The following is a 26,836-nucleotide window of genomic DNA, read 5'->3' as shown; positions in this document are numbered from 1 at the left end:
TTATGCTCAGCTCTACCAATTCCACGGGCAGGTCACTATAACTCTCTGAGCTCCAGTTCTTCATCTATGGGAGTAACAGCACTTACCACCTGGGGTTGTCATAAAAGTTAGATTACGGCAAGGCCTGAAACACACAGACACCAGCATCTGGTATATGTGGCAAGCATTCAGTTGGTAGCTGTCACTGCTACCATGGCTTCTGGTGCCTCGTCATCTCCTCTTATCCTACCATTCTTCCTGGTGTCTAAAGGCAGAGCCCAGAGGCTTCAGAAGCCACATTTGGGGCTTTCTAGCCCAGAATCTCACACCTCTGCAATGTGCCTCACAGGCAAGAAGGGAAAAAACCACAGGACACAAGCTTGTTGGGAGTATAAAAATAGGACTTTTTTTTCCTTATTATCGCATCAATTATCAAAGAAACAGTACGTAACAAAAATACAAAGCTCTGGTGGATTTTTTTGTCTTTTTTTTTTTTGCCCCCCACCCACTCCTTCCCAACAGCCCCTTGCCAGGGAGCCCCTGGCCGAAGCCTGGATGCTGTCCCTGAGGTCACCCTAGGGCTCAGGAGAACCGGTGGTCCAGGTCTCTCTGGGGACTGGCCGAGTACGAGTAGGCCTTGCCCAATACCAGGCGGTCCCGAAGCAGTTTGAAAAAGGCATAGTAGTTGCTGAAGAGGATGAGGGCCAGTGAGATGGTTTGGTGCCACTTTTCAGAGGACATCAAGGAGTACAGCTGGTAGAAAATGACAGCGCCCTCCAGCAGCAGGAGGATGTTGAGGATCCGCAGGGGTTTGCTGAAAAAGAACTGCCCAGAAAAGGGTAGGCATGGGCTGGAAGGTATGCTCCAGAAACCTGCCTCTTGGATGGGGGTTCAGGGTAGGCCAGTGAAGGGGACAAGCTCTTGGGACCCCAGGCAGACTTGGGTGAAGAGGAAGACTTTGCAGGGTTGGGCATGGACTCTGCCACCTCATCTGCCTTTGCTTGTGGTGTTCCTCCTGGGAGGACTACCGCTTCCCACCTAAGTGGTTTAAGATCCTCTTCAACTTCTACCTCCTCCAGGAATCCTTTTTTGAGCAGTCTTACTTGCTCTCTCAAACTCTTTTTCTGGTCTAAAACTAACACCTTTTTATATGTCATCCTCCTGGGTATTACTGAGTCTGAACAAATTAGAAACTTATGACATGGGTGTGGAACATTATTATAGACTCTACAGCTTGAGTTACCTAATACTTCATGTGTAGCATCCCTAGTTAGGCTGGAAGCTATCAGGGGACATGGCAACACCTCACTCTTATCTGGGGTTTCAGGGCAAGGTAGAGTATAAGGACTCAAGAAAAATTTCTGATCAGTTCAAAAGAGTGCTAGGGATCTCAATTCTGCAGGGGCCAAGGTACCTAAACCTCAAGAACTGTTTACAGGATGGGAGGAGAAGTGGCAGGAGATGGGGTGCAAGAGACCAGATGCCAAGCTCAGCTCTGCATCTGACAGGCTGCAAGACTTTGGACAAGTCCCTCTCGGAGTCTCAGATTTCTCAACTGTGAAATGAAGATATCAGCCCAGATCATTGATTTCTCAAACTGTATTCCTTAGAGCCCCAGGTTTCAAGGGGGTCCCTTAGGGCTGGGCATAATAGCACACATCTGTGGTCCCAGCTACTGGAGAGGCTGGGGCAGAAGAATCACTTGGGCTCAGGAGTTTGAGACCAGCCTGGGCAACATAACAAGACTCCCATCTCAAAAAAAAAAAAAAAAAAAAAAATTAAAAATAGGCTGGGTGTGGTGGCTCACGCCTGTAATTCTAGTACTCTGGGAGGCCGAGGCAGGAAGATCTCTTGAGCCCAGGAGCTGGAGGTTGCAGTGAGCTATGATGACACCACTGCACTCTAGCCTGGGTGGCAGAGTGAGACTGTATCTCAAAAAAATAAATAAAGAAAGAAAATTAAAAAAAAAAGGGGGGAGTCCCTTAGGAACTACTGCAGGGGTGAGCAGGAAGTGAAGAGGGTTCCAACTCCTTCAAATAGAGCAGTGCCATGAGGTCCTATATGTACTGGACTCTGGTCTCTGTGTTGGAAAAAAGGATTTTGATAGTAAAATAAATAAAATGGAGACAACTAGCCTAGATGATTTTGAGCAGTCCTTTCCATGTCTGAGTCATGAGTCATTACCATTAGTTCCCAAGTGTCCCAGTAAGGGAACAAGTTAAACTCTCTAAGCAGATTTCAGTATCTGAAAACAGGGATAGCATAAGCCCTGGCATTTCTTTCAGATACAAGGTTCAGGGGAAGACTGAACAGGAGGGTATATGGAAAGGGCTTAGAATAGTGCCTGGCACCAAACAGGGAATGAGATAGTTATTATTTTCACTGCCAAGAACCCCTTTTTTTAATTGTATCATTTTCTCTCTCTCCATCCAATGTTTTGAAAGATCTGTTACTGAATAAGCTGCAGTTATTAGGTAACAATTTGTATGGATGTCCTCCTGCTGCGTGTGTGCATGTCTTCTTTGGATCTGGGAAATACCGAAAATACCCTTCTCTTGCTATGACATCACCTTCCTGCCCTGCTGATCCTCCCCCCTTCTACATCAGGCCCCACCCCTCCTTCCCAGGGGAAGAGACTCACGTGGAAGCGGAAGTGGGAGACGTCAGAGGGGATAGCCACGTTGTAGTGGCCCACTGCTTTGTAGACGTTCTTGCTGTGCTTCACCAGCACGCCCTGCGGCCACATGCATTCTTCAGTCCACCTGGAGGCACAGCCCAACAGGACCCCTTATCCCCAGCTCACCCATGAACGGGGGTACCAGAGATTGGGCAGAGGGTGATCACCAGGGCTCTACTCCCATTTCTATCACTTAGACACAGTGATTTTCCTTTTCTGGATCTCAGTTGCCTCTTCTGTAAAATGGGGTAAGAACCATGAGAAATTCACTGCAGTGGGAGTCACAAGGTCTAGGGCTGACCTACTTACCGAGGGATTGTCAAGAAAACCCTTTTTGCTCTCTGGATACGTGTGTTTCATCTGGTCTCACCTTTAGACTCTAACTGGTGCACCACACAGCTGCCTGAGTGGTCTTTGTAGAATACCAAGCTGAGCCTGACCTTCTTCTGCTTAAAACCCTTTAAAGGCTTCCCAGTGCCCTTGGGGTCAAGGCCCTAAGGATTTGGCATGACCTCTGACTTCCACAACTCCCACCACACAGCTCATGCTCCAGCCACTCAGAACAGTTTCCAATCCCTCCAGCACACCATATTTCTTCACGTCTCTCCATAAGCCAACTGGATTGCCCTTCCTGATGCCTTATCCTTCTTGTAAGCTCTTCATCATCTTTCAAAACCCAGGCTCCTCCAGAAAGCCTTGCTCAAACTCCCCAGAGTTCAGCATCCTTTCATTGTTCTCTGAATCTCCTGCCACATTCCCTAATGTTTGCCATTTATTTATTTCCCTGTCTGTATCTCCTCACTAGGCTAGAAGCCCTTGAGGTAGGGTATTTAATTCATTCCTGTGTCCTCAGAGGACGCCGCAAGACCTGACACAGAGAGGGCCCAGTGAGCACGTGAATGAGATGGCAGGAACAGAATGAACATTCTTCCAATGTCTTATGAGATCTCCCAGGAACCCCAAAGATCCTGGGCCAGAGGACTGAGAATCTCGGCCTAGAAGCAGCCCCCTTCTCAATCCCACACTCTTGCCTCATCGATTCATTCATTTAAAAAAGTTATCGTGTTATACACAACAACATGGATGAACCTCATAGACAAATGATGAATGAAAGCTGGACACTGGACTATCTACTGTACAATTTCATTAATATGAAGTTCTAGAATAGGCAAAGCTAACCTATGGCGAAAGAAAGCAAAAAAGTTGTCTTGGGGAGAAGAGGTCATTGTGAAGGGCCATAGGGAAGTTTTCTTAAGGGTGGAAATGTTCTATATCTTGATAGGGGTGGGTTACATGAGTGTATAAGCCCTTATCAAAACTCAAAGAATTATATACTTTAAGATTTGTACATTTCACTGCATGTAAATTTTGCCTTAAAAAAAAAAAGACTATATACAAAAACACAAAAATCTGCAGTGTATCTACCATAAGCCAGGCACTCTGTCACGAATGAGGAGACAGCTGAGTGCTAGACAGGTCAGAGCCCTGACCTCCAGTTTTTAGTCCTGGAATGGCAGGCAGGTAACCAAGCAAACACAGCAGAAAGCAGTAGGTGCAATGATCATGGTATTATGGCACACTGATGGGAGGAGAAAAACACCAAATCCATTCTGAGTGGTCACAGAAGTGTTTCCGGAGGAAGCAAAGTGCTAAAGGATAAATGGGAGTTAACCAGGAAAAGGATGGAAAGACCATTCCAAGCAAAAGACATATCACGTGCAAGTGCCTGGATGCACAAGCGCATAATGCACGAGGACCCAAAGAGGTCTGGTTTGCTGGGAGTAGAGTAAGAGTTGGGCGTGGTGAAAGATGAGGTAGAGAAGGGTGGCAGGACCCCGTTCATCAGCTGAGAAGCCACGGATGCACCACGGTGAGCCATGGATAGGCTTATCCTCATTTTCAACTGTGTTCTATCTTTCCACTCCTCCCTCTCCTCAGAGCCCAAGGCTAAGCCAAGCCTTCTTCTGGCCCATTCGGCAATGCCCAGTGCTGTTTCTGGACCTCCTGGATAGAGCCTGAAAGGGACCCTGACTGCATGAAGGGCCAACACCAGGACGCTTGGCACCTGTGGGCTCCCTTTGCATCTCTGCTCCCTGGTGGGGCCTGCTCTCTGCCAAGCCTTGTCCTGGGCCCAGCACTCAGATGTGCTTCAGAGGTGGTCCTGGCCTTGAGAAGCTTCCAGTCTAAAGGGAGAATACAGGCAGGAAAATTAGTAAAACCTGGGGTAAAAAGTACTTTGATAAAGGGCTCCTAAGCAGGGTGACTTCTACCTCTGCTGTGGGTACAGTGCCATCCTGTAGCTAGGTCTCTTCTGCCCAACTCATCCTATTTGTGTACATGGCTACCTCTCCCACCAGACTGTGAACTCATTAATAATCTCGTCTGTCATTTCCTCCCTGTGGCCCTTCCTCCCTGGCCGGCATTCACCATCTGCTAACACAGCACCATATCCTGTCATCAGAGCACACCTCGGAATGGGTCTCTCCACTGTTCAAATTCCTCTCTGTCTTCCCTTGGCCTGTAGATCAAAATCCAAGCTCCTTCGCCTAACACACAGCACCAGGCCTGGTATGGACTAGGTAGAAGTAAATGTGTGCTGACGGAGTAGGTGACTTAACGATCGCGTGGATGAGTGAGCAGGTGAGAGGGAAGTGAAGCGTGAGCAAGTCAGTCCATGAGTGAGTAAATAAGTGAGTCAGTGAATGGGAAGGTCAGTGAGTCCGTGAATTTACCACCTGTTCCCCTCCCATCCCCTGTACATTGCAAGTTACCCAAGGACAGGGGGCCCCACTGTACCCCACTCTGGACACACAGCCTAATACACAAGACATGCTCAATAACTATTTGTGAAGGAATAAGTTAATGAGCAAGTAGGTGAGAGACTCCAGACACTGACCAGGAGGGCTGGGGTTGGGCAGGGCAGGGGTTGGGCAGAGCAGGGGAGGGCAACTCACGGGTGCTGCAGCACGTTGGAGCACAGCGCTGGGTCCACTTTCTGCCAGCAGCCCAGGTGGGCAGCGGCCTTGTGCAGCAGGTCGCAATAGCTGGCAGGCAGCAGGTGCTGCATGAGGATCACCGAGGTGCTGATGGACACCAGCAGGAAGAGTTCGCAGGACCATCGTTTGTCATAGTAATGTGTGTTCTGGGGATAAGAGGAGGTGGGTGAGGCCTGGGACACCCATAGTGGCCTCACTCCCCCTCCCTTTCCTGATTCCCCCTGCCTCAGAGTGTAGGACAGTCCTGAGGAGACCCAGGGTAGCCTGAAACCAGGACTCATACTCCTAACAAAGAAGGCTTAGACCCTGTGCCCACCTGTCAGTTTTCTACAAAGAAAAATTGCTCCCACTGCCCCCTACTCTGAGCCAATGGAGAGGCCCTGGGGGCCAACAGCCCTGAATTCAAATCTTGGCTCTTCCATTTTTAAAAAAGAGTTAAGTATAAGATCAGTCTCTCCTCCCCCCAAGTTTAAGAAATGCATTTTAACAATTTCAATAAAAACTTTGGACTATAATCACATAGGCAAATACAAAGGGAAGGGAAGGCAAAAAAAAAAAAAAATCTTGGCTCTTCTACTTATTAGCTTTGTGACTTTGGGCAAGTCATTTAACTTCTCTGCGCTTTAGTTTCCTCACCTGTTAAATGAGGATAAGACCAACCACTAACCACCTCTGAGAGGAATTAGAAGGATTACAACACTCATGAAAGCTCCTGGCATGTTGTAGTTACTCAGTAGATATTAAGTCCTCTCAACCTCAAATCATTCAGTGTAGCCCACCCTGAAGAAATGTTTCAAGCCTATTGCAGCTGAGGTGGTACCATCCCAGGAAGTCATATAAGCAAGAAAAGAGAGTACAGACTTTTGGGGTCACTCTGATCCAGGAGTGAACCAGGATAAATCCTGGTTTCCCTCCTTAATGATAAGGCACGATATTGCAACTTGGCCTGTGTCCAAACAGCCACTGAAATACATAGTCACTACTCTTTGTTATCAAGTGTTATGAACAACAACACCATGTCTCCCTCACTGGCTGGGTGACCTTGGACAGGTCCTTTTAGTGATTCTTGTTCTGCACTCTAAAATGGAGACATACTAAGTGACTAGGGCTGGGGAAAAAAATAAAAGTAAAAATAAAATAGAGATAGTAGTCACTCTAGCTCTCCAGAGGAGAACAGATCAAACTAATCTCATCCCAAACAGGAGTAAGTTATGCAAGCAGGAGCGCTCAGAAGGGGCAGGCAGCAGGGCAAGGTCGAAGCTAGGCCCTTTCCCTACCTGGGTTGATCTACGCACCTTCACGAACCAGACAGGCACGAAGGCCACATAATAGGCACTCAGCATGGAGCTGACCAGCACTTCCTTCATGCGCCAGTTGAAGTCCATCTTGAGGAACTCTACCTCGCTGCGGATGAGGCTAGGTGACAGGCAGCAGGCATGGGTGGGCATGGCATCTGGGCCATACAGCTGTCTCGTGTGCTGCTTCCATGTCTCCCGCAGTGTCAACAGGTAGTCCCGGCTCTTTGCCAGGCCACTGACTGCCTCCCGGGGCCCCATGGAACCCATGTGGCTGAACAGGCTCGTCTTGCGGAGATCACAGTTCAGCTGCAGAAACGGAATGTACATCCCAAACCTGCTGGGGAAGATGGTGGTGAGGGCAGGCCTGCCCACGGGCCAGGATCCCACACCTCAGCCACTGAGGGAAATCTTCTTTCCTCCCTGGGCCTCAGCTCTCCTGGCTGCTCAGAGGGGAGAATCTACCCACCCTTCCATTCATCCATCTTCCCATTGGATGGTCATTCAACACATGTATTATTACTGAGTATGTGCCCAGCACTGGGGACACAGTGGGAAGCAAGAGAAAAGTCGCTGCCCAGTCCAGCAATGACGAGCAATAATCATAACGGCCCATATTCACTGGGCACAGCCTATGTTCCAGGCACTGTACTGAACGCTTTTCCTGCATCCTCTTCTTTTTTTTCATAAGAACACTGTGCATTAGGTATTGTTATTTTTCCCCTTTTCAGCTGAGGAAGTGGTGCCTCAAAGAGGTGAAGTAAATTCCCAAAGGTTACACAATTGTAAGGAAGTAAGAGAGCCAGGCTTCAACCCCAGAACTGTCTGGTACCAAAGATCAAGACAGATATTCAACAAATCATTAAGAGTAATTAATTAAAAGTGTACACAGTGCCACAAAAGAGAAGTAGAAGTTGTTATTGGTACATGTATAAGGCAGCTCTTCAGTTTATAGAGGAGGACAGTTGAAAAAGAATTATTTATTATGTGCCAGGCACTAAAATGGGCCTTTTTTTTTTTTTTTTTTTTTTGGGCAAGAGCCTTACTCTGTTCCCCTGAGTAGAGTACCCTGGCATCAGCCTAGCTCATGGCAACCTCAAACTCCTGACTTCAAGCAATCCGCTTGCCTCGGCCTCCCAGAGTGCTAGGATTACAGGTGTGAGCTACCACACCCGGCCTAAAATGGGCTCTTGAATACAATAAATCCCTTCCCCTGAGCAGCACCCGTAGGGAAGGGCTGGAACACATTAGTCAAAGGTTTTTGTTTTTTGTTTTTAGAAACAGGGACTTGCTCTTGTCACCCACGTTGGAGTGTAGTGGCCTGATCACAGCTTACTGTAATCTCGAACTCCTGGGCTCAAGTAATTTTCCTGCCTCAGCCTTGCAAATAGCTGGGACTACAGGTGTGCACCACCATGCCCGGCTAATTTTTTAACTTTTTGTAGAGATGGGGTCTGCCTATGTTGCCCAGGCTGGTCTCAGAACTCCTGGGCTCCAGTGATCCTCCTGTCTTGGCCTTCCAAAGTGCTGGGATTATAGGCGTGAGCCACTGCACCTGGCCTCAAGGGGTTTTTTGAGTGTGTGACTAGTACTGTGTGAGATGAAAACTGGATGGACCCAGACCCCGGAAGAGTAATGATAAAAAGTGGGTAAGTGCCAAGCACAGTACATGGCACATCATTTTTTTTTTTTGGAGACAGGGTCTCCCTATGTTGCCAAGGCTAGTCTTGGACTCCTGGCCTCAAGTGATCCTCCCACCTTAGCCTCCACAGGCATGAGCCACCATGCTTGGAGTAGGTACTTTTATAAGTATTCCCTTTTTTTTGTCACCTTGAGGCCTCCCAATTTCTCTAGGTCCCCAGAATTACAAAGCCCCAAAAGGGTTCCTAGGCTGCCCCCAGGAATTAGGGCCAATGACAGTGCTACATTTCCTATCAACAATAATATTTTCTTTTCCTTTTTTCTGGGGTTCCAACAAGGGATATGAGTGTTCCAGGATAAGTAACTTAGCCTCTTTAGATGGGGAAGCTACCATCCTTTTTGGGGTAAGGTTAAATAAGATGACTTAGAGAATTATGGTCAAGAGTATAACCTGTGCGGTCAAATAGGCCCAGATTAAAATCCCAGCTCTGCCACTTACTAGCTCTGTGATTTAGGGCAAGAAAACTCTGGGTAACTCTCTTGAGCCCAGAGTTTGAGGCTGCAGTGAGCTATGGTTGTGCCACTGTACTCCAGCCTGGGTGATGGAGCAAGACCCTGTTTCTAGAAAAAAATAGAAAAAAGAATCTCCTTGGCTTTGCTTCTAAGAAAGACTGCAAGGCCAGGTGTAGTGACTCACGCCTATAATCCTAGCACTTTGGGAGGCTGAGGTGGGAGGATTGTTTGAGGTCAGGAGTTTGAGACCAGCCTGAGCAACACAGTGAGACCCCATCTCTACAAAAAATAAAAAAATTATCTGGGTGTGGTGGCATGTGCCTGTAGTCCCAGCTACTTGGGAGGCTGAGTCAGGAGGATCGTCTGCACCCAGGCTTTTGAGGTTGCAGTGAGCTATGATGATGCCACTGCACTCTACCCCAGGCAATAGAGACCCAGACACCTTGTCTCCAAAAAAAAAAGAAGGACTGCAGATAGGTCCTATGATCAATTAAATGATTTGGTGACAGTAAATGACTGCTCTGACAGGTCAGAAGTTAGAAGCAGCTTCATATTCAAGATGACAAGATTCCCTCCCATTCCTTCCACCCAATGCATGACTACATAAAAGTAGCAAATAAATCCATATCAGCAAAAAAATAGTGGGGGTCATCAGTACACAAATGATTTTGACAAATTTAGAAAGCAGATGGAGACATGTTGACAGATGAGGAAGAAGCCATCGTCTAGAACAGCACTTTCCAATAGAAATATGAGAGTCACATATGTAATTTAAAATTTTCTAGCAGCCACATGAAAAAAAGAGGAAATTAATTGTTATATTCTATTTTACTTAACCCAACACGTACAAAATGTTATCATTTTAACATATAATTTTGTTTGTTTGTTTATTTGAGAGATGGGGTCTCACTCTGTCACACAGGCTGGAGTGCAGTGGTGCAATCATAGCTCACTGCAGCTTCGAATTTCCTGGTCTCAAGGTAATCCTCCTACTTCAGCCTCCCAAGTAGCTGGGATTACACGCATAAGCCACAATGCCCAGCAATGAAAATTTATTAATGAGATGTTTCACTTTTTTTCTTTTTTTGTACTAAGTTTTCAGAATCTGGTGTGTATTTTACAATTAGAGCACCTCTTAATTCAGACTAGCCTATTTCAAGTGCTCAACAACCATAGGCAGCTAGTGGCCGCTAAACTGGATGGCATACGTCTAGAATATGCCATGTGAGGACTGCACTGGAGGTGAGAGCTTATCTGCCCAGAGTGACCCAAGAGAGACTCTGGCTTGAAATGGGCACCTTTGATAGAGGGTAGAAGTGAGAAACAGGGTGAATAAATGGGATTAAACAAAGATCCATATTTATTCATAAGAGTCAGTCCCTTTATTCCCCTACTCCCCCCTTACACCCCACCCTGAAGGATTCTTCTCTAAAGATATTAAATAAACTGTCTGAGAATTCAGGTCTCTAACAAGGGCATCTTAGGGTAACACCCCACCCCCTTTCTGGCCTATGGAGACCTACAGCCTGACAACTAGCACCTCACTCACTCATCCTAAAGCAAAGCCTGCCAGTCAGTGGGTCCTGCTCATGTACTTAAACTCCCAGTCAAACCTCCCACTCACTTAAACAATGGCAGAGGGAGAGAAAATGCACTCCTACTACTCGGTCCTTCATTCTTAAATATAAATAGACAACCAAAGAAACCAACTATACTTGGAAAACTAGCAGCGTGAAACAGAAAAATTGACCCCAGTGGAATGGCAAAATTGACGGAAAATAAGAGATTTTTAAAACAAGAACAGGATACTATGAGAAAGGAACAATCAGAAAACAAGAAAAAGGCCTTAGAGATGAAAAATACGATTGCTGAAAAAAACCTAGAAGGTAAAGTTGAGGAAATCTCTCTAAAGCCAAAGCAGACAGAGAAAAAGAGAGAGAGAGAGAGAGAGAAACAGAGAGAGAGAGGGAGGATAAGGAGAGGAGGGAGGGAGGAAGAGAGACAGAGAAAAATGGAAAACGTAAGAGAAAATAAAAGACAAACAGATGACCAATCTATGAGGTCTACTATTGATGAAGAGAAGTCCCAGAGAGAACAGAAAAAATGGAGAGGAAGATATTATCAAAGAAATAATAGAAGAAAATTTCCCTGAGCTAAAGAAGTACCCAAATCTCTAGGTTAAAAAAGTCCTAGAGTACTGATAGGATAAATGATAAAAATTCCACACCAGACACAATCTTGTAAAATTTCAAGTAATTAAAAGATAAATAGAATACTCCTGAATGCTTTTAGAAAGGAAAAAAACAAGTCATCTACAAAGGAACTGGAATCAAAATGGCTTTAGCCTTCTTACTAGCAACACTGGATGCTAGAGAAAATGGAACAGTATCTTCAAAATTCTTAACTTAGAAATCTATATTCAGCCAAACCACCAATCAAGTATGAGAGCAGAATAAAGACATTTTTAGACATGCAAGGACTCAGAATGTGTACATCTCCCAAATATTCATTGTTAAGGAAATTACCTCATAATGCACTCTAGCAAAATAAGGGAGATAGCCAAGAAAGAGGAAGACATGGGATCCAGGAAACAGTGGATACAACCCAGGAGGGTGAGGAAGGGAAGTCCCAGGTTGAGAGCTGTATAGCAGGCCTAAAAAGCAACCACTCCAGACTGGAGCAGGAGGATGGAGAGCTCCAGGAAGGATGTCTTTGGGGGGTAAAATGGACTTCAGACAACAGGTAGCATGACTGAGAGGCTGGATAAACTTGAGGATATGTTGAAGGCCCATCATTCCTTCGTCAACAGGAAAGACAATTAGAAACTCCAAGAAAAATAAAAAGCTACATAAGGAGGTTTACAATCTATGAAGCAAACTAAAATGGGACATGATTTTAAGCAATTGATGGAATGTGAATAAAGAGAAACTATTTGAGCTTGACACTACAAAGGTCTTTTATAAGAAGCCCAAGATTGTGACGCAGTAACTATAGAGAAGGAATGTCATCTATGCACACTACTGGGCCCTGCAGTGAACGATATCGTCATACCCATAATTATATCAAAGCTACTTACTGGTTTTTAATTTTTAGAATTAGCCTTAGAGAAAGAATGGAACACTTAAGTATGGTTATATAGGAGAATGTGAATGTCAAGCTTGACAACATAAAAGTACAGTTTCCAGGAAGTGAAAGGAGGAAGAGGGAAGTAGAGGTGGATGGGTAGGGTACCTAATATTCTTGTCTTACATGAAAGGGATTCAAGATACTATTGTTGATGGAATAAAAAGTCTAGGCATACTTATAAAACTGACGAAGATAACCAATAGAAAACTAAAAATAATAACAGTTATCAAATACTGGGAACAGTAGGGATGGGAGGATGAGCTACATCTTCATCTGTCATTGCAAGGAATATGCGTGCGCATGCATGTGTGTGTGTGGTATGCTTGTATATGCATAGAACATTTATTTCCAGGATATACAAGAAATCAGAAACACTGATGATTACCTCTTGGAAGGAAAACTGGATGTCTGGGAGGCAGCAGTCAAAGGGAGACTTTTTCGCTCTATACTTTTATACTGTCTGAATTTTAACCATGTAAACCCATTATCCAATTATAAAATCAATAAATACATTTTTAAAAAGAATAAACAAAAGCATAAGGATACTGGAATTATGGGGATAACTCAAAAAACACAAATGAGAAAGTGAAGGAGAGTGCTTCTGAAGAGTGGGACTAAAAATTTGGAGGGTGAGGTTAGAGGTTAATGCTTTCCATTATAAGCTTTTTAGCACTATTGGATTCAATTTACAATGTAGTTATGTCAATAAAATTTTTAAATGATAAAATTTTTAAATAATAAAAAATAAAGCAAAATATGGTGGCATCTACATCCAAGGAGAACAGACTCACCAGTTAGTAACCATAAAGTGTCAAATTAAGCCACTACTGACTTTTAAAACAGTACAACCCTTTTGAAGGACAATTTGTTAATATCTATGAAAAATGTAAATAGATACATCTTTTGGTGCAGTAATTTGCTTCTGGGAATCTGTTGTACAGAAATATTAGACACATGTATAAAAATGTGTGCAAAAGAATGTTTCCTGCCTCATTGTTACAAATAAGGAAAAGCTAGGAAGAAGTTAAAAGTTCACCAACAGAAGACAAATAAATTGTGAAAATTCTACACCATGGAATACTATGAGGCCATTAAAAAAAATGAGGCAGACTCATATGTATTGCCATGGAAGTATATCCAAGTTATATGATTACATGAAAAATGCAGTAAATTGTATAACATCATGCCCAGTACAATCCCATTTTTGTTCTTAGAAAAATCATGTGTGTACTTATACAGAAAAAAGTTTGGAAAAATATGCTGCAAATAATGTATTTTTCTGGGAGAATGAGATTATGTGGGACTATTATTTTCTATGTTAAAAGTGTCTATATCAGATGATAAACTATCCATGCTTTCCAAAAATCTTTTTAAAAAGCTTCTATAAAGTTCAATGTTTTTATAAAACACATGTGTCACTCTTGTAATTAGAAACTAAAGGATGGGCGAGGTGGCTCATGCCTGTAATCCTAGCACTCTGGGAGGCCAAGGTAGGAGGATCACTTGAGTTTAGGAGTTTGAGACCAGCCTGAGCAACAGTGAGACCCCATCTCTACTAAAAATTAAAAAATTAGTTGAGCACAGTGGTGGGCGCCTGTAGTCCCAGCTACTCAGGAGGCTGAGGCAGGAGGATTGCTTGAGCCCAGGAGTGTGTGGTTGCAGTGAGCTATGATGATGCCACTGTACTCTATGTGGGGTGACAGAGTGAGACTCTGTTTCAAAAAAAAAACCAAAACACTAAATATAATTGAAGCACATGTAATGAGGCTCCCATGCCAGTGCTTTTGGGTCATGCAGCATACAAAGGGAGAAATGTCCAGCTCTGAAGCTTCCCAGGGACCAGGGATAGCCCAACCTGAGTAAATCCATGAACCAGAAAGCCCAGGGTTGGGTAATGACTTGTTAATGCCCAAGCAGCCAGGAGCCTGACATAGGAACAGCCAGATTGGGCACCTCATCAAAGTCCTCCCTGATTCTAAGCCAGAAAAGGGCACTCCTGGACTATTCTCATGTACTATCTCTCCATCCTCAACAATCTGGGTTCTGGTAAGATGGAGGGAGTGAGCAAAACAGACACCAAGACAGATATACACATGTGCATGTGCAGACACACACATACACACATATATGCTTCATGCACAGACACCACAGAGACATGCAAACATGCAGATGCTTGCCTGCACACAGACCCTGGGAGGCACCGAAGGATTACACAAACACTGAGATACAAAGAAGGGAGACATAGAGAAAGAGAAAGAACCAGAGAGAGAGGAAAGGAAGAGGGAGGGAGACAAAGCCCGTGCATTCCCCCTTGGGAACGTTCCTGTGGGATATACACACAGATCTGAGTCCCATTCTGACCTCCCCCTCAATGGGAGCTTGGGTAAATTATGCCACCTCAGTTTCTTCTGCAAAAGAAGGCTCATCATCCTGATCTCAGGAAGATGTTGTGAGACAACGTGAGAGGATATTGTTGCTGCCTACCTCCAGTCTTCTAGATATGGAGGCCTGGTGACCCAGCCACACTCAGGGCAGAGGTCAGGACCCAGGTGCTAGGCAATGAGGGGTGAAGTGAAGGGTACTCACGGATAGCAGAGGAACAGGAGGTTCAGGAAGGAGTAGGTCCTGAAGAGGTGGATGAGGGATCGGCACAGACTCCAGCCTGTTGCCGTGAGAACGGTGAAGCGGGTGAGGAACAGCAGGATGGAGCGAAAGAGGGAGACCTTCCCCCTCTGAGAAGCCTGGGTCAGGGCGAGATAGGACGGGATGGGGCCTTGGATGGAGGCCACAGGGCGTGTGGCCAAATCCCACCCAGCATGGCCTGTGATCCCACCCAGGGAAAGGTGGCACAGCAGGCTGGGCAGAACCTGGCAAGGTGAATCCTCCTTTCTGATGCCCAGTGAACTCCAAGAGCAGACGGGATGTGATTAATGTTTTTCAACCAAGTCCAAAGGGAGCCCCAAGGAAATACCTCAGGGTTGAAGGGCTGGGTGTATCTCATTGGCACCCCCAGGGGAAATGGGAAGTCCCAAAGTCCCTGGCCAGCCTCTAGGACCCAATCACCTCCTTCACGATGGACCCAATGAAGCGGCGGCCCAGAACAATGGTGGTCACCATCAGCAAGTTGAAGTCGATCAGGTGGAAATTCTGTCAGGGGGCAGAGGCCTGGGGTCATGTGGGCCCCTTGCCCATACACAGGCTTTTCTCATACCCACCTCCCCCTGCCCAGTCCTTTCCACAGAGACTGTCCCCATTCTCTGACCTTCATCTGCCTCCAGCTGTGTCAGGCCAGGAAATTACCTAGAGGAGTAGAACAGGACCCAGAGAAGGGAAGTGGGACAGTCCCTGGGGATAAGAGAGTGGTGTGTGAGCCCTCCTGCTCTGATCACCCGTGCCCCTGTCTCTGTACCTATTCTTCTGAACAGAGCTCTTTCTACCCCTTGAAACACTCATGTATGCCTGTGGTTCCTCTCCCCTACACGACTTAAGACTCTGAGCTCCTTTAGGCAAAATCTGTGTTAGATTCATTTCTGCAACCCTTCAATGCCCAGTGTGGTACTAAGCACACTAGGAGCATTCAGAAATCATCAGCTTCCTGTTCCTTCTACACCTTCCATGCTCAGCACACACAGGGCCAAGTGCACAGTGGTGTTTGGTAGGGCTATGCTAAACTGAAACCAAACGTCTCACACATGTGCACACGCACACACACAGCTGGCCCTAGCTGGGCACCTACCAGGGAGGTATGGGAGGGCGGGTGGGAAGGTGGATACCACCACACTGTCTTGTAGATGTTGATGTAGTGGACGAAGAGGGCTATTAGCTGGCAAAAGAAGAGCTGTAACTCAAACAGAATGCTGGCCTGGACTGGCAGCTCAGGGATCTTGCAATGCTGTAGAGGCACAACCGTCTGGGTGGCCAGAGGGGGGCTGGAGAGCCCTGTCCCAGAACTGCTCCTGGGGATAAGGGGAGAACAGCATCAGTAGCTGACCTGAGAACCCTATGAAGAAGGGCTTCTGAGGCACAGGATTGTGGGATAAAATCAGAAAAGCAGCTCATGGCAAGGACGGAGTCCTCCGAATCCTGCTTGTCAGACAAAGGCGGTAACAAAGTCTTTTCCTATCCCTAATCTTATTCAGGTCTTCCAACACCCCTAGGAGGGAAAGAATTATTACCTTCATTTTACGCATGAGGAAAATGAGGCCTAGAGAGGGGAGGCAACTTGTCCATGGCGTCAGCAAAGCCAGAACAGAACTGTAATTGGAATCCAGCACTTTGGGCTTACACTACCACGTCGCACTGCATCTGTCCAAGTGACCACCTTCAACTGATCTCCCTCTGGGTCTTTTTGGCTGCTCACTTCCCTCTAAGCCCCCACCTGGCATCCAGGATATCACATCCTAGAACCCAGTCAGGCAGAGCCTTGTCCATGCTGCCCCTGTGAGACCACAGTGAGGGGTGAGAGACAGAGAGGTGGTTTACCTTGTGCGGGAACGGACACTGGTCACTGATGCGCTGGAAGTGTGGCCCCCACCAGAGCCCCCCGAGGATCCTGGCTCACAGAGTGGATTTCGGCAGTAAGATGTCCTGTTGGGACCTCTTCGTCCTCCTGTGGGGCTCAACGTAAAGTACATCCTCAAGCCAGGGGGCATGTATCAAGGATAATAGCGATGATACTGGCTACCAGTCACTTGGTATCCCATTGCATCATCTAATCCTCACTGAGCCCCGCCTACCTCTTCAACCTCATCTGCTACCACTCTCTGCCTCACTCCCCCTCACGTCATGCTCCAGACATCTGGGCCTTTCTCTCAGCAAGCCAAGCTTCTGCTACCTCTTGCACTTGCTGTATCCTTTGTCGGGAGAGCCCTTCTCTGACTGCCATTTGTGAAGTAGCTGCCCCCATCACTCTCTATCTTATTTCTATTTTTTTCCACAACAATTCACTCTCTGAAATTATCTCATTCATTTGTTAACATGCTTACTGTGTCTCCCACTAGAATGGAAGGTCAGTGAAGTCAATAATCTTATGTCTTTTTCACTGCTGTATTCCCTACCCCTCCTACAGCAAATATATGTATATATTTATTATTTTTTTTAAAGCAAAGTATATTTTGATGAATGAATGAGCCCAGCAAGGTAGGCTTTTCGCAAATTAGGAAACTGAGCTTATACTGTGTCACAGACAGTACTGGGCCTAGGTCCTGTGCTCTCAGTTCTGGTACACACTGGGGCCCATTCAGATATAAGTTTCTGGAGACTTATAATTCTGGGCACCTTTGAGACAGCTTTTTCTTCCAGGGCCCCAGGATCCAGCTCCAGTGGGCAGGACCTAGGGCCTGAGCACAGGATCAGCAATATGGCTTGGAGAATGCCGTGGTTCTGGACCTGAAACTTGGACGCACACTCTGTTTCCCTAGGCTTAGCAGTCTAGCCCAGGTTCCCGCGTACCACCTTGCCCAAAGGTCCTGCACGAAACTCCTACGCACCTAATCAAAGTAATAACCTGTTCATACCGCCTCACAGCAACACAGCAGCCTCCACTCACACACACACCAAGCCCTAGCACCTCAGCTCGGAAGCTTTTCCCACACGCTTCCAAAAAGTACCTGTCCAGTAAGTGGCTCTGCCCTCACCAAGCCCCCAGACCAGAAGCTCTCTTCATACACTATTATACTTGGCTTAGAAAACCCCACACAAACACCCTAGTCCAGAAGCTCTGCCCACGCCCACTCTCCTCTCTTTAGAAGCTATGCTCCCACATAAAGCCCCTCGACCCAGAAGCCCCGCCCACACGCAACTGTCAGCCCAGAAACCCCGCCCACAAGCCAATGAAAGCCCTCCCGGCCCTGAAGCCCCACTTCAGAATAGGCTCCCTTAGTCTGACAATTGCCCCCGCCCCACCGCCTCCAGTATAAGCCCCTCCAGCCCAGAAAGTTCGCCCCCGCACAAGCGCCTCCAGCCCAGAAGCTCCGCCTTTAGCACGAAGGCAACGCCCACCAATAAGTTCCGCCCGCATTTCTAGCCCGGACTAGCGGGTCCTCACCAAAGCGCAAGACCCTACAGGCCTTCGTTTTAGAAGCCCCGCCCACCACCCCAATTTCCCGCCCCCAAACAGAGGCCCCACCCCGCAAAACGACAGGAGGGGGCGGGGTCCCGTCTGCGCCTGCATCCCCTCCCCCGCCCCCTCCCCTCGCTGAGATCCTGTCCGCGTGGGGCAGCAATTAGCCGCTTGGCTGTCCTAACCCCCGCGCCCGCTCGTTTCCAGGCCGAGCCGGACCCTCTCTGCTCACCCATCTCCTCCCCCGGCGCTCTCCGCTTCGCCGCCGCAGCTCCTGCGGGCAATATGTCGGAGGCGACGGCGGCCGGGAGAGGACTAACAGCCGCAGCCCAGTCCGCGGGTATCAGCCGCGCGCTCCCGCCTCGCCGCTAAATTTGCATACAAGGCGGGCTGGAAGCTGGGAGCGCGCTTCTTAAAGGGGCCGCCCTGACAAAGGCGGGGCCTGTGCGCTCTTTGTCTCGCGGTTCCCCACGCCCTTCCTGCAGCTGCTAATGAAGAACCCCAGAGGGAGGGTAACCCACCTCCTCTTCTTCCCGTGCGTGCCTTCTCCCGGCATCTCTTCAGGCCCAGGCGGAGGCGGAGGGCCAGCGGAACCGCCTCTGACCCCGCCGGAGACGGACTGTACCCGCGAGTGACCCATAGCACCTCAAACTTAACGTATCTCAAATTGGGCTTTCATTTTTCTCTTTGGCTTCATTGCGCGTTGTTCCACCCCAGTCAAAACCTAGGAGTCACTTCCCCCTTCCCTCGGCCCCCACATCCAATCTTTGCCCTAGTCTTGCTGACTCTGAGTCCTAGATATTTCTCACATTTGACCTTACTCTCCGTTCTCATTGCAACCGCCTTGGTTCAAATCCTGACTCTGGCATTTCCGAGCCTTGAAATCTTCCCTTTTTGTTTTCTGTTCTTGTTGTTTGTTTGTTTTAAGAGATGAGGTCTCACTCTGTCACACAGGCTGCAGTGCAGTGGCATGAAGCTGGGACTATACAGGCACGCACCACCACACCTGGCTAATTTTGTCTTATTTTTTGTAGAGACAGGGTCTTGCTATGTTGCCCAAGCAGGTCTTGAACTCCAGGCCTCAAGCGGTCTTCCACACTCGGCCTCCCAAAGTGCTGGGATTACAGGTGTGAGCCATAGTGCCTGGCCTGGTTTCTCGCTCTTTTTGATGAGGCTGATAATAGTCACCTTATAGATCTTGGTGAGGATTAAATGAGATAAAGCATGTAGAACAAAGTCTGTTTTAATCAACGTTAGCCATCATTGTGTTTGGCAAACACTTAACACAGAGGAAGCATTCAATAAATGAGCTACTACTAATAATTGTTATTATCATTTCTTCCCTCACAAGACTTATAAGCAGTCTTAAATCACTTGGTAGCTCCATTGTTTAGCACAGTGCTTGGCACATAATAGACATCAATATTCAATTAATTGAATGAATTAGGTATTTAATTAATAGATATTCACAGAGCTTACTGTCAAGTGGGAGGAGGTAGATACAAACAAAGTTATTAATAGTAAATCCTGTAGTATGTTAGAAGGGAATGATTGGTGTGAAAGAAAAACAGGAAAGGGGGATGGAGGGTTGCAGTATTACATATGGCAGGCAGAGTAAGCGTCACTTAGGTGACTTGAGTAAACACATGAAAGAAACGAACAAGTCAGTCATGCAGACATCTGGAAAGAGGGGTCATTCCAGGCAGAGGCAACAGTCAGTGCAAGGGCCCTCAGGCATGAGGGTGCCTGCTATATTTGAGAAATAACAAGGAGGCCAGTGTGGCTTAGGTGGAGTAGGCATGACAGTAGGACATGAGAAGGGATAGATCATGTAGGGCTGTATAGTTTTACTTTGAATGAGATGCAGAGCTATTGAAGGGTTTGAACTTCCAATTTAAAAGAACCACTCCGGCTGCTCGGTGAGAACTGACTGCAGGGGCACAGGATGGAAGCAGGAAGGTCAGACAGGGGGCTATGGCAATGATCTTAGCAAGAGATGGTGATGGTTTGTATTAGGTTGGATTCTGGATTTGAAGGTGAAGTCAACAAGATTTGTTAACAGATTGGATAGGAGTGTGAAAGAGAAGAGTTAAGGATGACACCAAGGTATTTGGCCTGGACAAATGGAAATATGGAGTTCAATTCAAATACGTTTTTAAATTATGATAGATTTTACACCAAGTCAGTCCTTCCCTTCAGGGGGAAAAGAGGCATGGGGAGAACAACTTTTCCTGGTTCACCAAGCAGAGTAGAGAAACCAGGACTGAGATTTCTTTTTTCTAGCTAGAGAAATTCTGATAGAAGAGATGATTCTGGCTTCTTTAGAAGTGAATTTGGAATGTATCTTAATTTCTTATTTTTATTTATTTAATTTTATTGTAGAGACAGTGTCTCACTATGTTGCCCAGGCTGGTCTTGAACTCCTGGCCTCAAGTGATCCTTCCATCTTGGCCTCCCAAAGTGCTGGGATTACAGGTATTAGCCACAACTCCCTGCCAACTTTCTGAACCTCCAGAGTCTAACACTACGTAACACATAATAGGCATTCAATGTGTATTAGTTCAGTTGAATTGAGGTAGCAGCAAACTGGCTCTTGAAAACAAGGCTGATTGGGAAAGGAAGCTAAATGGTTTCAGGAATATTCTATGAAAGACTGAGGCTGGGCCTTTCCTGGGAACACATTTTAACTTGGGTTAACAAGCATTTCTTAGCAATTACTATATCCTGGGCACTGAAGATACAGAGGTGAATGAGTGGGTAATGGGGAAGACAGAAAAATGAATCAATAAATTTTGGCACAGTGTGGTAACAGCAGTATGTACCAAGTTCAGAAGTAGACACAAGTGACTGACAAGGGAGGGAGTCAAGAGCTTTCCGAGAGATGAGTATGAGTTCGCCTGTTGTAATCCTATGGGGAGGAAGCAATAGCTTGAGCCTGGTAACTGCCTATGGCGTTGGTGGTAGGGGAATGTTTTGCTGTGCATCTGTTACATGGAAGGTGCTGGACTTTGAGCATGGTAAATACTCAGGAAATGTTTACTGAATTGATTTGAGGCCATGCATACAACCTAGTATAAGAAAGTAAGGCCATTTGTATGGACTGACATGCATGTGACCCCCTGTGGCTTCAGCCCACCTTGTACCAGTCCACTGTTGATTTTTTTTTTTTTTTGGCAGCCCAAGATGAAAAATTTTGCCTGCTCAGCATTTATTCCTCCTCCTTCTGGTAAGAACACGGATTTTTCCCTTGGGGAACTACCTTCTTCTCACCTTCAGCCCATGTGGTGTGGTGGGGCTGCTTTACCTTCCAGTTCTAATGTGGGCAGATGGCTTGGCAAATCAAAGCATTCCAATACCCCTGCCACCTCAGGCTAGTGACTGGTTGGGGTTGTAGGGAGGGGGTGTTAATGACCCAAGTCAGGCCAAATGAGATGCAATCCTAGAATCTTTGCTAGAATTATTAGGAAAGAAACTTTTATTCCCTTCTGGGAATAGGTTATAAACTTGGGAGCTCTTGGTGGCCATCTTGCCACCTTTTGGGCAGAACTTAGCTGACAATGAAGAAAACACAGAAGTCAAGAAATCAGGAGAAACTTTTAAATATTTTTTTAACTGGTTTTTTTTTTTTTTTTTTTTTTTTAGAGACAGGGTCTCACTATTGCCCAGGGTGGAGTGGTACAGTGGCACAATCATAACCTTGAACTGTAACCTTGAACTCCTAGGCTCAAGTGATCCTCCCTCCTTGGCCTCCTGAGTAACTGGGATTACAGGTGCAAGCCACTAAGCCCAGCAGAATACATTTTCTTGATAGCATTAATTGAACCCCTGGATCTAACCATACCTGAAGCTTTTATGGATTTCTGTTACAAAAAGCCAGTTTGTGTTTGGTGTTTGGCAATTCCAACTGAAATAATCTAGAATATACACTTCTAGTCCACTGTCTACCAGAAGCGCCTAAGGTTTTGGTCCTTTAACATCTGCCTCCTATAGGGTCCCTGGAGAAAATAAGATGGCTAGATTCTTGTCTTCTAGACCTGTGGCCACACATCTCAGATGTTTTGTGACTTTGAAGCCCTCACTTCCCCTCTCTGAGCCTCCATTTCCTGATTAACTTGCTCTCTATTGGCTCTTCCAGGAGTCTGAGTTTTTGAGGAAACGTCACTGGCTCTAGGCCAATCCTGTCATTGGGTGTCAAGGGTTGGGATCTTTTCCTTGGTCATGTCACTTCTGGGACCAAGGCCCAAAGCTGGCAAATCTGTCTTTTAAATCAGCAGTTTTCAACCCAGATTGTGCAGCCCTCTGGTGGTACAAAGAGGTGCTGAAAGCACAGGATAGAACAATGCAGCTTTCTAGAATGTCAGTTTTATTCACTGGAAATGTAGGGCAGTATTTTCAATATTAAAAAGTAGTTATTCCAGCCTGAGCAAGAGTGAGACCCTGTCTCTACTAAAAATAGAAAGAAATTAATCGGACAACTAAAAATATATAGAAAAAATTAGCCGGGCATGGTGGCGCATGCCTGTAGTCCCAGCTACTCGGGAGGCTGAGGCAGTAGGATCACTTGAGCCCAGGAGTCTGAGGTCACTGTGAGCTAGGCTAACGCCACGGCACTCACTCTGGCCAGGGCAACAGAGTGAGACTTTGTCTCAAAAAAAAAAAAAAGTAATTAAGAGCACCTTCCCTAGAGCCAGACGTCCTAGCTCCACCATTTACTGGCTGCATGAGTTAGGAAGTTACTCAACCTTTGTGTGTCTCTGTTTCCTCAGTGTAAAGTAAAGGTATGGGGGTTGTGGGGAGGTTTAAGTTAGTCTGCATAAAGTAGTTAGAACAGTGCCTGGTGTAAGTTCTATTGAAGTGTTAGCTATTATGACTAAAATATGAATATATTATGAAGTACAAACTAATGTGCATTTAAGATTGAAGGCTTTGAAAAAAAATGTCACCTGCAGTTCTGTCCCAGTCCCTCAGGGATTTGTTCCCACTTTCTCATGCCAGCAGGAATACTTACACCTGATTTTCACTTTGACAGTCTACAAGAGAACCCTTGTCTTCATGTTCTTCAGGTTTCCTGGGCCATTCTCACTCCATCTATGCATTAGTCTCCCCACACAACCTTCCGCTTGTCAGGGCCACCCACCCACCTGTTCTCATCCAGACTTGTGCCTTCCCGTGTCTTATATTTAATTATTACAAAGATAATATATGCAAACTATAGAAAACCTAGAAAATACTGTATTTCTGTAGATTTTTTAAAAAATAGGATTTTGACAGGTAATGTACTTGGGGGCAGGTGGGGGGAGTAATGAAGATGGAGGGAACAGCATGAGCAAAAGTCCAGAAGCAGACTACGTTCCAGAAGAGCGAGTCCATTTTGGCTTGAGAGTAACCGAAGATGAGGTTGGAAAAATAGGCTCAGTTCCGATCACTTGATGATCCTGAATTCTGCACATAGTAAAGAATTTGGACTCAATTGCAATTCCGAGCCTGTTTTATCTGTAATATTAGGACAATTCCCATGTCATTGTTGTGAGAATTAGTGATGGAGAGAAGCAAACAGATGGAAGGGAATCCTGTATGAGAAATGGAGAGGCTTTTATTATGAGTTGGAGACACCGACTCTTTTCCTTGGTGTAAACTGTCCCAGCCCCGAGGGTGGCCTGAAAATCAGTCTCACATTTGATTATCTTATTCTGCTGCAACGCCCATTTTAACCAGCAGAGAGAGCCAGATACAAAGGAATCAGAACTCCGAGCACAACAGGGAGATTGGGCTGGGCATCACTGGGCAGATGTGGAATCCTGGACCCAATTCAGGGTTTTTCAATGGTAGGGTAGGGCCTGGATCCAGGTGCCCTCTCTATGGCCCTTTTCCTTCTTACACCCATCGCAAGGGGAGGGGGTGGGGCATGCCACCACAACCTAACGCTTAAAAGCTAGCCAGTTTTAAGGTCTCTAGGAACAGGGCTGGAATGGATAGACGATGAGGGCCAGATCTAGTCTAGGAGCCTGGATTTCTGTATCTAAGGCAAAAAAGACAAAATTTCATTAACTCTGGTCATAGGCCAGTAGGCCCAACTCCTTGGCATACAGACCAGGTCATCTAGCTAGACCTGGGAACCTTAGAAAAAGGAGCTGGGGCTGCAGCATGAGGAGGGGGGCAGGGGGAGGAAGGGGAGAGAGTGCCTTAACTGGGAGTCATTTTTAGGGTGGCATCCACATGGCCATTAGGAACTCAGCCTTTAGGTCTGTCAAAACGTGTAATGGGGCCTAGCTTCTGCAGTCACGACTTACTAGCCTAGTGTTTCACAGGACTTTTACAAAACCTGCTTTAACCTCTGTATTCTCCACTTACCTGCACTGAGTTAGGCAGGGATTTTTCTGTTACAGATACTAAACTGAAAGCCCAGAGATATTTAACAATTTACCTAAGATCTAACAGCACCTAAGGGCAGAGCTGGGCCTGTAAGCAGCGAGTGGCTCTGAGGGGCCCAAGAAAGGGAAAGCAGACAAAGCAACAGCCATCATGGCTGCAAGCCTTGGCTCTCCAGGGCCAGCTCTGCTGCTAGGCCCCAGGCTGCCAGCCCCACCTCTACACTCCCACCCCTGTCCCCTGAGAGCCCATCACCCTGGCAACAGCCAGAAAGGCCCAGCTAAAATATTTATGGCTCAAAACAGTCCTGAGGCTTAAGAGGGGGCTAGAGAGAATGGCTGATGTCATCGTCATCCCTTCTCAGCTTGCAGGGGAGGTGACTGACATGCAGGGCAGCTGGGCCAAGCCCACTAGGTCAGGACTCTCAAAGGAAGATCCCCAGGGACATAAGTGTTAACTAGAGGGGGGCGGAGGCTGTGTGTGACAGACATTGACAGGTGACAGGACTGGATAAGACCTATAAGCCTGAAATAAAGGAGGAAGGAAACTTAAGTGTTGAGAAGTATTTTGTCTAGACCCCATGTTAGGCATTTCAAACACATCTCATTTGCTTCTCAAATTCCATTCGGTGGGTAGGGATTATTATCCTACTTTGATGGAGTAAACAGGCCCTGAAAATACACAAGTGATCAGCTGGGATTTAAATCCAGATCTGTTTGGCTTCAGGCCTGTGAGCTTTCCTATAAAATTCCACAGTTCCCAGGTAGATATCCTGCACCTGGGCATTGAGGGTATGGCTGCCAAGGAACCTAATGCAGGCTCTTCAGACTGTGACCCAGGTTCTGTGCCTTCATTTATCTCTATCTGTGACCAGGATGACCTTGTCTGGTGAATGGAAGCAGGTCCTCACATGCTAAAGGAACTCCGGCCACAAAGTGAAGCCTAGGAGACCAAGAAGCCAAGGAAAGTGCAGTCTCAGTGGCCAGGCCTGGACTGAGAGCCTCCAATGCAAATGGGGTGACAAACTCATCTAGGTTTGCCTGTGACTTTCCCAGTTTTAGCACTCAAAGTCCTGCATCCCAGGAACTCTCTCAGGCTTGGGTAAACCTCCAGGGTTTTTCACCCTAGACAACCCCCTCATACAAACACTGTTTTTCAAAGCACTTGAGGCTGTAAGAGGTACAAACAGGTCAAAAGTATGGACTATGAAGTCTGATAGCACGTTTCTAACCTTACACAAATTTCTTATCTTTCTTGAGCCTCAGTTTCCTCATCTGTAAAATCAGTATAATGGATTGAAGGATTAAGTCAAACAGTGCATATACATGCTTGACACAGTGCTTGGTACAAACTAAGAAACAATAAATTATTAGCTATTATTTATAGTCATCAACAATCAAGAAAAAAACAGGCTCAGAGGTTAAACAGCTTGCCAGACATCAATCAACTGATCTTCATGTCCCTTTCTATTGTACCTCTGTTCCTGCTAAGAATAAATCCAGGCTCATCAGAGCACCCCAGGCACAGTTAAAATGCAGATAGGCTCTCATCTCCGCCTAAACTCAGTCCTTCTTCTCCCTGTTCTATTGTTAGGAAAAATAACTTGAATGTTAGGGAAGAGTGCAGTATTGGAGGTTCCTAAACTCTTAGAAAACTTAGTATAATCAGCTTAAGAATAGGCCACAGGAAACCAAGAAGCCTAAGAAAGGCTGACTTTCCAATTCTTCAAGAAAAAACGTTAGAACAAATGTTAGAACGTGGTCCAGTATGGCTGGAAGGAAAGTGGGAGCTATACAGGCAGGCTTTGGCTCTCTCCCAAAGCTGATAGAAGCTACCAGAGTGGGACCATTCATCGCTTGACCAAACCTTTATTGAGCTCCTCAGGGGCATATACTTGGGGAAGGAATATAGTACAAAGGTGAAGTAGAAGCCTTACCCTTCAAGAGCTTTTTGGACAAGGTAAGTAATCAACAATGAAGAGAAAAACAGGCTCGGAGGTTAAATAACTTGCCCAAAGTAACTGAACCTTCTCACTTGGCTTTCCTCAGCCCTTTACGTGGGGGATGACTGACCACCCTCTCTCTGGGAGCCCTCTGAAAGTGTCCAAGGGCTCCCAGGCTGACACCCACAACACAGATGTGGTAGTGGTGGGGGACGGGAGGGGATAGGAGGTGGTGTG

General features: G+C 46.4%; 1 protein-coding gene across 1 annotated transcript; it reads right to left on the bottom strand.

Moving 5' to 3' along the window:
• Positions 1-359: 359 nt before the first annotated feature.
• TMEM39B (transmembrane protein 39B) lies at positions 360-18,539 on the bottom strand. The gene is made up of 9 exons (XM_012642347.1): positions 18,521-18,539; positions 16,710-16,836; positions 15,964-16,183; positions 15,291-15,374; positions 14,814-14,968; positions 6,948-7,284; positions 5,611-5,798; positions 2,621-2,741; positions 360-804 (listed from the first exon to the last, which is right to left on the bottom strand). Exons 1-9 carry the CDS (start codon positions 18,522-18,524, stop codon positions 562-564), a joined length of 1,479 nt encoding a protein of 492 aa, XP_012497801.1. The 5' UTR covers positions 18,525-18,539; the 3' UTR covers positions 360-561.
• Between the last annotated feature and the right edge of the window lie 8,297 nt (positions 18,540-26,836).

Source organism: Propithecus coquereli, unplaced genomic scaffold (assembly GCF_000956105.1).
Source record: "Propithecus coquereli isolate 6110/MARCELLA unplaced genomic scaffold, Pcoq_1.0 Scaffold178, whole genome shotgun sequence".
Taxonomy (NCBI): domain Eukaryota; kingdom Metazoa; phylum Chordata; class Mammalia; order Primates; family Indriidae; genus Propithecus; species Propithecus coquereli.
Note: the sequence above shows the minus strand (reverse complement) of the source record. Positions and strands in the feature narration are given on the sequence as shown.

What these genes read in the sequence shown, in the direction of transcription:
- TMEM39B (XM_012642347.1), bottom strand. An exon ending in AGTGTCCGTTCCCGCACAAG is followed by an intron (nt 16,184 to 16,709) that starts GTAAACCACCTC and finishes CCTTATCCCCAG; the next exon opens with GAGCAGTTCTGGGACAGGGC. An exon ending in TGCCTGTCTGGTTCGTGAAG is followed by an intron (nt 5,799 to 6,947) that starts GTGCGTAGATCA and finishes TCTTATCCCCAG; the next exon opens with AACACACATTACTATGACAA.